This window comes from Aegilops tauschii, chromosome 1 (genome assembly GCF_002575655.3).
Source record: "Aegilops tauschii subsp. strangulata cultivar AL8/78 chromosome 1, Aet v6.0, whole genome shotgun sequence".
Lineage (NCBI taxonomy): Eukaryota > Viridiplantae > Streptophyta > Magnoliopsida > Poales > Poaceae > Aegilops > Aegilops tauschii.
In genome coordinates, this window is record NC_053035.3 from 115706387 (window position 1) to 115720752 (window position 14366).

The window sequence follows — 14366 nt, forward strand, 5'->3', positions numbered from 1 at the left end:
AAGAAAAAAGTAAACATATATCCAAAAGAAGAAACTCAGCCTTCCTCTAACCACCTCAGATGACCTAAATGTCAGGCTTAATTAATTTATGATTTGAAAGGCACCTACAAAGAGCAACCTTGCTTATGATCCAGGGCAACGGTTATCTGTCTTAAGCACTCAGTGAGCACTTTCTACCAGATTAATTGATTGTTAATTATATAGACGAAGCTTGAAGCATCCACCTAATATTTCTGACCTGCACATTGGTCTCAAGCTACAAACTAAACTGAACTCAGACTAATGGGTACCACACTGAAAAATTAGTAACACCAGAGTCTGAAATCAGGAAAGCCATGCCCAAGTTTAACTTTTTGCCCACATCTTTGCAACCTTGCTGAACTGAACTGTTCTACAATATTTTCCGACTGAATTATCACCTTTGCATGGAGTGAATTCTGAACCCTTGGGGGGTCCATGCATGTGTTCTTCTTCTTCATCACGCATGATGGGCTAGCTGGTCCTCGAGGAGCAATAACTCCAGTGTCTTTCCCTGCTGTTTCTTCAACAACTTGATGCCCCTCATATGGGGCAATGCAACCTGCAGAAATGCATGGCAGCAATGCGGGCATGGAGCCCCCAGGGGTAGTAGGTAGCTGGCTAGCGAGTGCCCTTGATGGTTGATGCTCCCTTCATCGAGTACCTCCTCCGTTTCATCGGGAGAGACTGCAATTCAGTACACCGTTTTCATCACTTCTGGAAAATGAATTTGAGCAATGCAGTGGATCCATCTGTAAATGTCTGTACTTTTTAGTAGTACGTCCATGTTATAGTTGGATTTGTGTACTTTGCTATTTAACCGAAGAATGTACGTGGCACGTAAACCGTCTGAAAATGACCGCCCAAGGCCGAAAAGTTGTTGAGCGAGTGACATATCACATGGGAAAATGACTGCATGGGATAACCTTGAACCGAATGCAAGTCAAATGGCTAGGTCAGCATGACGCAAAAATCGAACTGCCTTGACAGGCACTTGATGCATGGTTAATTAAGATATTACAACCTCAAGAAATGAGCTAGTCTCCTCTAGCTTCTTTGTTTACTCAGAGTTCAAAATGCAAAAGAATCAGCACAACTCAACCACTACTGTCCTCTTCTCTCTTGGCAGCACCATCCAGTCAGTCCAGGGGCATCGGACCGGGTAAACAAGCCAAGCTTCATTTTCCTCATGACCACTGTCAGAGATAGTTAATGAAGCCCCAGGATAAGCCAAAAATAATACGTATGTAACAAGCTTAGATTAATTAGTCTACTCTCGTGTGCCACTGTTTAAGAATAACACGTCAGAGTTCAGAACCCCGGCCCCTTGCATTGCATGAACTTGTCAACTAGTAATGTGCAAGTTTACCCCTTAAAAAAACTAATGTGCAAGTTGGGGAGAGAGCAGATGGCTAAACAAATGCGTTGCGGATTTGTGACAGAGATTTGAACCATGAGCGCGAGACAGGGGATCCGATCGACCCCTAGATTCGTGCTTAATTTTCTCCTAAGTTCCATTAATGCATGGCACCGTTGGTTTCCCTATGGAGAGTAGGTAGGATTAGCAGATAAAAGATTCAGACACTGACAAATCGCTAGCCACATGCTATGGGGTTTTTCTTGCTGATGACGCGTCTGTTGAAATCCATGGGACGAGCTACTATGCATGCTTCATTTTAAGAATCCGTCCTACTTCGAAGTTCTAAATTTCTCTAAAAATCCCTAGTACTATGAAACTTTTTCTTGCTGATGACGCGTCTGTCCTAACCCACAGAACGATCTATAGTGTGCTGTGTGCAGAGGTAAGTATTCGTCGTACTTCGAAATTTTATTTCAGTTTTCTCTAGAAGTCGTCATTTCGCAATCAGAATTAATCTAAAATGCCCCCAAAAAATAATTAATCTAAAGTTATTGTATAATCCATTCTATCATTTTTTTTTGTATAAATCATTCTACTGGTAAAAAAGGAAGCCATGTATTTTGCTCGGCTCCGGTAAGGGAGGGGTGATGTCAACGGTGCGTATTCGATTCACTCTGCTTGTAGTAGTGTCGCTAGGTGGTCTGCATATCTGAATGTATTTTTTTTCGGTGTTCATTGTACTGCCATGCATGATTGATTATGAATAGATCGAAAGGTTTTTGAAAAAAAAAGACATGTATTATGTAAACTATATAAACTATACAAAAACAACTCGCAGGGAATGACAGTAATTTATTATAGTAAATAGACTGAAGATTTTCATTTGCATTACCTCACTCTTCATTAGGCTGGACAACAAGAACACATATTTGCAGTACACAAGCCTGACACGACCAAGTAACCGTATACATGCGCGTATATACGGCTGCATATACAAACACACCACCACATAATATTACTCGTTATGTTTACACTTTTCTTCCTTGCCATGCATGACTCGAAAATGACACGTACGTAACGCAGGTCAAGTACATTTACTAGCACAAAATGCAAACCACACCCCGGGTATTTAGAAAATTAAGCATGCCACACACTGCTACTTTCTGTAGCTAGGAGGACTCCTCTCTAGCCATCGCGCTGGTGGCTCGGCCGCCGGGCTTGTGGCCCACGACGGTGGCCAGCGCGTTCCGGACGGCCACGGCGACGCCGCATCCCTTCACCACCCTCCTGTCGCACTCTCGGTCCGTCCCGAAGCAGCTCGACGGCGCCGCCGCGTCCTCGAAGACGTCGCCGGCCGAGAACGCTCGTCGGTGGGCGCCGCGCGCGGCGGGCGAAGACTGCACCGTGAACACCGGCGACATGGACGACGCGGTGGACGACGAGGACGACGAGGAGATGGAGGAGGAGGAGCACGGCGACGTCCTGCGCCGGGGCCTCCGGAAGAGGGCGATGACGCCGCCGGGCCAGCGCCTGCCGGACCCGGAGGCGCCGCCCCTCTTGGAGCCGCCCTTGCCGCCGGCCGCGTAGTAGGAGGGCGGCGGCGTGAGCGGCGGGAGCGCGGCGGCGGAGGGCGAGCTCTTGGGCGTGCCCGGCTGCGACTCCCACAGGAAGGGCACGGAGCCCGCGGAGGCGACGCCGTAGTACACCCGGAAGGACGGCACGGCGATGGCCACGTCCTTGGAGAGCATCCTGGAGTAGAGCCTGGTGCTCCCCGTCTGCTGCTGCTGCTGCTGCTGATTCACGCGCTTGTCCGGCCCCTCCTCCTTGCGCGTGGTGCTCGCCATGGCCGGAAGGAACGACGCTGATCTCTAGCTTGCTAGCTAGCCGCTTCTTGGCTACTGGAGTACGTACCACCCAATTAGAGAGAGGGTAGCGAGAGAGAGAGAGAGAGAGAGAGAGAGAGAGAGAGAGGCGTGTGTAAAGGGAAGGAAGGAAGGGAAGAAGGTGCGAGCCAGTTGAGGAGAGGCTGCAGGGCAGTGGCACTGGCATCTAGCCAGCTATGGCAATTATATATCGCCGGGGTGGGTAGATCAGCTAGATGCCGGCCATGCTCCGCCGGGGCCCAGTGTTTCGGCTTCGACCCTGGAAAAGAACGGTCACGATCGCGAGCGCCATTCGTGTCCACCGTGGTTCATATCAGAGAGATCTCTATATCTCGGTAAACTCAGACTAGATATTATGTCACCAGCTGCAAGTCTACACTAGTTCAGTTGCTCTACCTATTATTGTCAAAATAGTTACACATTTAGATTAGGATGTCACGATGATCATTTTCATTTTCGACCATGTCAGGTAAGCTAGCGAAAAACCGCGGTTCACTGCTCCGACCCCACCAATTAATCTACCACACTAGGGAGAATATGCGGTGCACCCAAATATGAGACGTGCCCGGGGCGGATTTGGCCATCGTGGCTGTACATGCTCTTCCACCTAGAACTAGAATGGTTGATGGGAAGAATTGAGTCCAGAGTGCCTGCATCCGCTCGTATCTCGTACCGCCACCCTATATCTATACTACACATGCAAACATTGATCTAACCTATGTGATCAAACGACGAACAATAAAAATCGCTGCTTAGGAACACAAGATCGGCTGCAAACGGATATTAACAAACTTCCGATCGTCAGCGCAGCTGTAGGCATTCGAGGCTGATGGAGGGTCTTGGTCGTCTGACGAGGAGATGCAGTTGTCGCCGTCGTCGGAGTCGGAGAGGATGATGAGCCCCTTCATTCGACGGACCGCACTGTCTTGCTCCCGCTTCAACCTCGCGACCTGAGCCTTCTTCGTCGCTGCCTGCTTCGCCTCGCGCTCCGATTGTTCAATAGCAAGCCGGAGCGCCTTGGCGTTCTTCCGTATGAGGCATCGAGCGTCCGTCTTCACTGTCGTGAGGGAGCGGCGGTAGACCCATGTGAGGAGACACGCATCCTCGTCGGGGTCCGCCTTCGTCCCGCGGCGGTGGCGCACGGACTGCTCCACAGTGTCCCTCTCCCATGCATGCTACCTCCCGTGGCGCGCGGCGCACGCCTCCCACTCCGGAGTGCGCGTGCGGGCCGGCGGCACGGGCACAAGCACCCAATGCTGGCCGCGTGGAGGAGAAGCCGGCGAGGGAAGGAGACAGCGTGGGGCTGGCGCGGACTGTGCTGTCCTTGTGTCGCTGCGCGCGGGCCGGGAGGGTCCAGCTCCGGCGTTCGCACTGTGCCTGCGCGGGAGCTGCGGCGACGCTCCAGATCCGGAGCTGCCTCCAGTCTCCGGCTTGGACCGCTCCAGCGCAATGCAGAGGGCCATCTCCTCCTCGTAGTTGAGCTCCGAGCCAAGGTCGCTGCCGGAGCTGCTCATCATCGTGGATGAGATCGGAATCGGAGAGGGAGATGAGTGGACGAAGCGAGAGGGAGGGAGAGAGTGAGCTAGGGTTTGAGCTCGCCGTCCGGATTGGGTTTTTTTTGTGGGTTCTGTGGTTGGCCGGGCCTGTCAGGCAGACGTGCCCAAGCGTGCCTGGGCCGCCCCATATCCACCCTATATTTGGGCTGGGTATGAGGGGTGTCGGTCAGCCCGGGCGTTTGTCCGCGGTTTGAAAGGTCTGTTTGGGTCGATTTTGTTTTGACCGATCAGTGACCGGAGGGCCTGCCCGGGCGTTCGAGACGAGTATGAGAGGCCCGACTGTAGATGATCTAACTTACCGATGAATATATGGTACGCAACCAGAACAACGGGGCTCACGTAGCCGCCTCCTTCCTTAAAAATTAGGGTTACTCCGCCTCCCGCCAATGCCGTTGCCAGTTTGCCTCGTCTTTGGTGGCCTTGAGGCCATGGGGCTCGGTGAATCCCGGCCATTGCTGGTAGGTGGGCTCCATTTTTATATGTGTTTTTGAGTTTTGTTAGGACTTGTGTCCTGCTCAGAAAGGTGAGACAACGGCGGCTCTCTGATTATGGAATAAGGTTCTCCCCGCCTAGCCGCCGTTTCGGTGGTGCATCTAGCATTGTCGGTGGACGTGTGCAGGTGTGTCTCCGGCGGATTTGCATTTGGTGGATTTGCTCGGACCTGTTTGTCGTTTGTCTATGTTTGTGTGTCTTTAGGTTGGATTTTTCTGTCTACGCTACTCTTTATCGAGGCGGTTGGTGTTCTGATGCGTTGGTCCTATGGGGTCTTAGCACGACGACTTCCCGGCTGTCTACTATAACAAGTTTTGCTCGACTCCTGTGAGGGAGGGGCGATGACGACGACGCGCCTTCGACTCGCCTTAGTGCTTGTAATCGTCGCTAAGTAGTCTATATATGAGTCTGGATGTATTTTTTATTATTTCTGTTATTCGTGTACTGCCATGATTGATTGAAAATGAATAGATCAGATGTCTTTTCGTTAAGAAAAGAGTGGTATGCAACCATTGCTAGTAATGTACTCCTCGTAGTGGCCTAAAACGTCTTGTATTCTTTTACAGAGGTAGTATATGTGAAGCATATTTATGGGCTCATAGGAAAAAACATTAATTTGTCATGGATATGCTTTAGTAGAAAATTTAAAGTTTAAATGTTTCAAAGGGATACATCGCCGACCGATCCTTTTAACTAAGCTGTCTACCTCGTGCTGATCTCTAGAAAGAGAGTGGCATATGAGACGAGCTTGACCATTGCCGTTGTCCAACAAGCATTTGACACGGCATTGCTGGTGGACATAATTAAAGGTTCTTGAGTGCATATGCAAACAGGGACATGCATGCATACATGGCGGCCCGCTTACGTAATGATCCTGGTATAAGATAAACTCCAAAATGAGAAGATGATGAAACCCCATCAAAGATATTTACTCTTCACTTTGGCTCCTGGAGAAACAATCCACTATTTTTATCGCTAACCTTAGCCACATTTGAAACTCCATTATTTAGTAAATCAACAGTTTTTGGCATCACTTTTATACGTGTTTATACTCCCCGCAGTAAACAGCTCCTCAGGTCGCTCCCGCGGGCAGCCAGGGGAGCGAACCATAGCCGCCGCCAGCGCAGCCCCGCCGCCCCCTCCTCCCCTTGCCGCCGCCGGCGGAGGTCGCCGGGCAAAGCCCGCGCGGCCCGGCGGCGACGGGGCACTTTCCTCCTCCCGTCGAAACTCCGGCAATTTTTGGTGGTGCTCCCGCGTCGCTGCGCGCACTGGCTGGGATGGCCATGATTGGGCGTGGGGAGGCGCGCGCAGGTGCGGCATGGCTGTGTCGGGGCGGCCGTGCCCCGGCGGTTCGAGGGGCGCGGCGATCTGGAGCGCCGGCAGGGGAGCCGGCTAGGGGCGGCGCGTCAAGGGATGGAGTTGCATGGGGGGCGTCTGCAAGTGGAGGAAGGGGCGCGTAGACTCCGGCGTCCTAGGCGCGAGGGAGGTCCAGGCAACGCAGATCTGCTACGTGGGCACTGTGGCATGGGCCCTGGGCGTGCGAGGGGCTCGGGCGGCGCCGGATCTGGCGCTCGGGCTGTGTGGCGGCGTGCACCTGGGCGGGCCATGGATCTGCCTGGTCCGACGCATTTGAGAGGTGCGACGGCTACTGCACTACGAGGTGGAGTCGGTGGACGTCGACCAAGGGATTGTGTGTTGTAGTGTGCTTCGGATATTGATACGTCTACAACGTATTTATAATTTTTGATTGTTCCATGCTATTATATTATCTGTTTTGGATGTTTTATATGCATTAATAAGCTATTTTATATTTTTTGGGACTAAACTATTAACCTAGAGCCCAGTGCCAGTTCATGTTTTTTCCTGTTTTTGAGTTTCGCAGAAAAGGAATACCAAACGGAATAAAACCTTCGCGATGATTTTTTTGGACCAGAAGACAACCAGGAGACTTGGAGATGAAGCCGGAGGAGACACGAGGCGGCCACAACACTACTAGGAAAACCCTTACTAGTAGCGCTGTTTTTTTGCTATTAGTAGCGCTGGCAGGCGCGCTACTGCTACGGTGCTACAACTATTTTTTAGCAGTATCGCTTGTTTGTCTCAGCGCTACTGGTAGCTGATATTGGGGAACGCAATAATTTCAAAAAAATTCCTACGCACATGCAAGATCATGGTAATGCATAGCAACGAGAGGGGAGAGTGTTGTTCACGTACCCTCGTAGACCGTAAGCGGAAGCGTTATGACAACGCGGTTGATGTAGTCATATGTCTTCACGATTGACCGATCCTAGTACCGAACGTACGGCACCTTCGCGATCTGCACACGTTCAGCTCGGTGATGTCGCACGAACTCATGATCCAGTAGAGCTTCGAGGGAGAGCTTCGTTAGCACGACGGCGTGATGACGGTGTTGATGAAGCTACCGGCGCAGGGCTTCGCCTAAGCACTGCAACGATATGACCGAGGTGGAATATGGTGGAGGGGGGCACCACACACGGCTTGGAACAATCAACTTGTGTGTTCTAGGGTGCCCCTGCCCCCGTATATAAAGGAGCAAGGGGGAGGCCGGCCGGCCTTGGGGCGCGCCAAGGAGAGGGGGAGTAGGACTCCCCTTTCCTAGTCCAACTAGGAAGGAGGAAGGGGGGAAGAAGGAGAGGGAGAGAGGGAGGAAAGAGGGCCCCCCATGTCCAATTCGGACTCCCAAGGGGGGAGGGCGCGCGACCAGCCCTGGGCCCTCTCCTCTCTCTCCCACAAGGCCCAAGTTGGCCCATTATATCCCCCGGGGTTCCGATAACCCCCCGGCACTCCGATAAATATCCGGTGACCCCTGGAACTCATCCGGTGTCCGAATATAGTCGTCCAATATATCAATATTTATGTCTCGACCATTTTGAGACTCCTCGTCATGTCCGTGATCACATCCGGGACTCCGAACTATCTTCGGTACATCAAAACACATAAACTCATAATACCGATCATCACCGAACGTTAAGCGTGCGGACCCTACGGGTTCGAGAACCATGTAGACATGACCGAGACTCATCTCCGGTCAATAACCAATAGCGGAACCTGGATGCTCATATTGGTTCCTACATATTCTACGAAGATCTTTATCGGTCAAACTGCATAACAACATATGTTGTTCCCTTTGTCAACGGTATGTTACTTGCCCGAGATTCAATCGTCGGTATCTCAATACCTAGTTCATTCTCGTTACCGGCAAGTCTCTTTACTCGTTCCGTAATACATCATCCCGCAACTAACTCATTAGTTACATTGCTTGGAAGGCTTATAGTGATGTGCATTACCGAGAGGGCCCAGAGATACCTCTCGGACAATCGGAGTGACAAATCCTAATCTTGATCTATGCCAACTCAACAAGTATCATCGGAGACACCTGTAGAGCACCTTTATAATCACCCAGTTACGTTGTGATGTTTGGTAGCACACAAAGTGTTCCTCTGGTATTCGGGAGTTGCATAATCTCATAGTCATAGGAACATGTATAAGTCATGAAGAAAGCAATAGCAATATACTAGACGATCAAATGCTAAGCTAACGGAATGGGTCAAGTCAATCACATCATTCTCTAATGATGTGATCTCGTTAATCAAATGACAACTCATGTCTATGGCTAGGAAACTTAACCATCTTTGATTCAACGAGCTAGTCAAGTAGAGGCATACTAGTGACACTCTATTTGTCTATGTATTCACACATGTACTAAGTTTCCGGTTAATACAATTCTAGCATGAATAATAAACATTTATCATGATATAAGGAAATATAAATAACAACTTTATTATTGCCTCTAGGGCATATTTCCTTCAGTCTCCCACTTGCACTAGAGTCAATAATCTAGTTCATATCGCCATGTGATTTAACACCATAGTTCACATCTTTATGTGATTAACACCCATAGTTCACATCGCCATGTGACCAACACTCAAAAGGTTTACTAGAGTTAATAATCTAGTTCACATCGCTATGTGATTAACACCCAAAGAGTACTAAGGTGTGATCATGTTTTGCTTGTGAGAGAAGTTTAGCCAATGGGTCTGCCATATTCAGATCCGTATGTATTTTGCAAATTTTTATGTCAACAATGCTCTGCACGGAGCTACTCTAGCTAATTGCTCCCACTTTCAATATGTATCCAGATTGAGACTTAGAGTCATCTGGATCAATGTCAAAACTTGCATCCACGTAACCATTTACGACAAACCTTTTGTCACCTCCATAATCGAGAAACATATCCTTATTCCACTAAGGATAATTTTGACCGCTGTCCAGTGATCTACTCCTAGATCACTATTGTACTCCCTTGCCAAACTCAGTCTAGGGTATACAATAGATCTGGTACACAACATGGCATACTTTATAGAACCTATGCCTGAGGCATAGGGAATGATTTTCATTCTCATTCTATCTTCTGCCGTGGTCGGGCTTTGAGTCTTACTCAATTTCACACCTTGCAACACACGCAAGAACTCTTTCTTTGACTGTTCCATTTTGAACTACTTCAAAATCTTGTCAAGGTATGTACTCATTGAAAAAACTTATCAAGCGTCTTGATCTATCTCTATAGGTCTTGATGCTCAATATGTAAGCAGCTTCACCGAGGTCTTTCTTCGGAAAACTCCTTTCAAATACTCCTTTATGCTTTCCAGAAAATTCTACATTATTTATGATCAACAATATGTCATTCACATATACTTATCAGAAATGTTGTAGTGCTCCCACTCACTTTCTTGTAAATACAGGCTTCACCGCAAGTCTGTAAAACTATATGCTTTGATCAACTCATCAAAGTGTATATTCCAACTCCGAGATGCTTGCACTAGTCCATAGATGGATCGCTAGAGCTTGCACATTTTGTTAGCACCTTTAGGATCGACAAAACCTTCTGGTTGAATCATATACAACTCTTCTTCCAGAAATCCATTCAGGAATGCAGTCTTTACATCCATTTGCCAAATTTCATAATCACAAAATGCGGCAATTGCTAACATGATTCACACGGACTTAAGCATCGCTATGGGTGAGAAGGTCTCATCGTAGTCAACTCCTTGAACTTGTCGAAAACCTTTCGCAACAAGTCGAGCTTTGTAGACAGTAACATTACCGTCAGTGTCCGTCTTCTTCTTGAAGATCCATTTATTCTCGATGGCTTGCCGATCATCAGGCAAGTCAACCAAAGTCCACACTTTGTTCTCATACATGGATCCCATCTCAAATTTCATGGCCTCAAGTCATTTTGCGGAATCTGGGCTCATCATCGCTTCCTCATAGTTCGTAGGTTCGTCATGGTCAAGTAACATGACCTCCAGAACATGATTACCGTACCACTCTGTTGCGGATCTTACTCTGGTTGACCTACGAGGTTCCGTAGTAACTTGATCTGAAGTTACATGATCATCATCATTAGCTTCCTCACTAATTGGTGTAGGAGTCACATGAACTGATTTCTGTGATGAACTACTTTCCAATAAGGGAGCGGGTACAGTTACCTCATCAAGTTCTACTTTCCTCCCACTCACTTCTTTCGAGAGAAACTCCTTCTCTAGAAAGGATCCATTCTTAGCAACAAAGATCTTGCCTTCGGATCTGTGATAGAAGGTGTACCCAACAGTCTCTTTTGGGTATCCTATGAAGACACATTTCTCCGATTTGGGTTCGAGCTTATCAGGTGGAAACTTTTTCACATAAGCATCACAACCCCAAACTTTAAGAAACGACAGCTTAGGTTTCTTGCTAAACCACAGTTCATACGGTGTCGTCTCAACGGATTTAGATGGTGCCCTTTTTAACGTGAATGCAGCTGTCTCTAATGCATAACCCCAAAACGATAGTGGTAAATCGGTAAGAGACATCATAGATTGCACTATATCAAATAAAGTACGGTTATGACGTTCGGACACACCGTTATGCTGTGGTGTTTCAGGTGCCATGAGTTTGTGGAACTATTCCACATTGTTTTAATTGAAGACCAAACTCGTAACTCAAATATTCTCCTCCACGATCAGATCGTAGAAACTTTATTTTCTTGTTACGATGATTTTCCACTTCACTCTGAAATTATTTGAACTTTTCAAATGTTTCAGACTTATGTTTCATCAAGTAAATATACCCATATCTTCTCAAATCATCTGTGAAGGTCAGAAAATAATGATACCTGCCACGAGCCTCAACACTCATCGGACTGCATACATCAGTATGTATTATTTCCAACAATTCTGTTGCTCGCTCCATTGTTCCGGAGAACGGAGTCTTAGTCATCTTGCCCGTGAGGCATGGTTCGCAAGCATCAACTGATTCATAATCAAGTGATTCCAAAAGCCCATCAGCATGGATTTTCTTCATGCGCTTTACACCAATATGACCTAAATGGCAGTGCCACAAATAAGTTGCACTATCATTATTAACTTTGCATCTTTTGGCTTCAATATTATGAATATGTGTATCACTACGATTGAGATTCAATAAACCATTCACCTTGGGTGTATGACCATTGAAGGTTTTATTCATGTAAACAGAACAACAATTATTCTCTGACTTTAAATGAATAACCGTATTGCAATAAACATGATCAAATCATATTCATGCTTAAGGCAAACACCAAATAACATTTATTTAGGTTCAACACTAATCCCGAAAGTATAGGAAATGTGCGATGGTGATCTTATCAACCTTGGAATCACTTCCAACACACATCGTCACTTCGCCCTCAACTAGTTTCTATTCATTTTGCAACTCCCGTTTCGAGTTACTACTCTTAGCAACTGAACCAGTATCAAATACCGAAAGTTGCTATAAACACTAGTAAAGTACACATCAATAACATGTATATCAAATATACTTTTGTTCACTTTGCCATCCTTCTTATCCGCCAATTATTTGGGGTAGTTCCACTTCCAGTGACTATTCCCTTTTGCAGTAGAAGCACTCAGTTTCAGGCTTAAGTCTTAGCTTTGGGATTCTTCACTGGAGTGACAACTTGCTTGCCCTTCTTCTTGAAGTTCCCCTTCTTCCCTTTGCCCTTTTCTTGAAACTAGTGGTCTTGTCAACCATCAACACTAGTCGATTTCAGCATCACGAAGAGCTTGCGTTTCCGTTATCCCTTGCATATTATAGTTCATCACGAAGTTCTAGTAACTTGGTGATAGTGACTAGAGAACTCTTTCAATCACTATCTTATCTGGAAGATTAACTCCCACTTGATTCAAGTGATTGTAGTACTCAGACATTCTGAGCACATGCTCACTAGCTGAGCAATTCTCCTCCATCTTGTAGGCAAAGTGCTTGTCAAAGGTTTCATACCTTTCAACATGGGCATGAGTCTGAAATACTAATTTCAACTCTTGGAACATCTCATATGCTCCATGGCGTTCAAAATGTCTTTGAAGCCCCGATTCTAAGCCGTAAAGCATGGTGCACTAAACTATCAAGTAGTCATCATATCGAGCTTGCCAAACGTTCATAACGTCTGCATCTGCTCCTGCAATCGGTCTGTCACCTAGCGGTGCATCAAGGACATAATTCTTCTGTGTAGCAATGAGGATAATCCTCAGATCACGGATCCAATCCGCATCATTGCTACTAACATCTTTCAACTTAGTTTTCTCTAGGAACATATCAAAAATAAAACAGGGGAGCTAAATGCGAGCTATTGATCTACAACATAGATATGCTAATACTACCAGGACTAAGTTCATGATAAATTTGAAGTTCAATTAATCATATTACTTAAGAACTCCCACTTAGATAGACATCCCTCTAGTCATCTAAATGATCACGTGATCCAAATCAACTAAACCATGTCCGATCATCACGTGAGATGGAGTAGTTTTCAATGGTGAACATCACTATGTTGATCATATCTACTATATTATTCACGCTCGACCTTTCGGTCTCTAGTGTTCCGAGGCCATATCTGCATATGCTAGGCTCGTCAAGTTTAACCCGAGTATTCTGTGTGTGCAAAACTGGCTTGCACCCGTTGTATGTGAACGTAGAGCTTATCACACCCGATCATACTGTGGTGTCTCAGCATGACGAACTTTCGCAACGGTGCATACTCAGGGAGAACACTTGTACCTTGAAATTTAGTGAGAGATCATCTTATAATGCTACCGCCGAACTAAGCAAAATAAGATGCATAAAAGATAAACATTACATGTAATCAATATAAGTGATATGATATGGCCATCATCATCTTGTGCCTTTGATCTCCATCTCCAAAGCACCGTCATGATCACCATCATCACCGGCGCGACACCTTGATCTCCATCGTAGCATCGTTGTCGTCTCGCCACTATTGCTTCTTCGACTATCGCTACCGCTTAGTGATGAAGTAAAGCAATTAGATGGCGATTGCATTTCATACAATAAAGCGACAACCATATGGCTCCTGCCAGTTGCCGATAACTCCGTTACAAAACATGATCATCTCATACAATAAAATTTAGCATCATGTCTTGACCATATCACATCACAGCATGCCCTGCAAAAACAAGTTAGACGTCCTCTACTTTGTTGTTGCAAGTTTTACGTGGCTGCTACGGGGTGAGCAAGAACTGTTCTTACCTACGCATCAAAACCACAACGATATTTCGTCAAGTATGTGCTGTTTTAACCTTCACAAGGACCGGGCGTAGCCACACTCGATTCAACTAAAGTTGGAGAAACTGACACCCGCCAGCCACCTGTGTGCCAAGCATGTCGGTAGAACCAGTCTCGCGTAAGCGTACGCGTAATGTCGGTCCGGGCCGCTTCATCCAACAATACCGCCGAATCAAAGTATTACATGCTGGTAAGCAGTATGACTAGTATCGCCCACAACTCACTTGTGTTCTACTCATGCATATAACATCTACGCATAAACCTGGCTCTGATGCCACTGTTGGGGAACGTAGTAATTTCAAAAAAATTCCTACGCACACGCAAGATCATGGTGATGCATAGCAACGAGAGGGGAGATTGTTGTCCACATACCCTCGTAGACCGTATGTGGAAGCGTTATGACAACGCAGTTGATGTAGTCGTGCGTCTTCACGA

At 47.0% G+C, this 14366-nt stretch overlaps 1 protein-coding gene across 1 annotated transcript; it reads right to left on the minus strand.

Moving 5' to 3' along the window:
- Positions 1 to 2229: 2229 nt before the first annotated feature.
- On the minus strand, positions 2230 to 3432 carry LOC109753037 (uncharacterized). Its single transcript, XM_020311965.4, has one exon. The coding sequence runs from the start codon at positions 3220 to 3222 to the stop codon at positions 2548 to 2550; it is 675 nt and encodes a 224-aa protein (XP_020167554.1). The 5' UTR covers positions 3223 to 3432; the 3' UTR covers positions 2230 to 2547.
- Positions 3433 to 14366: the final 10934 nt, after the last annotated feature.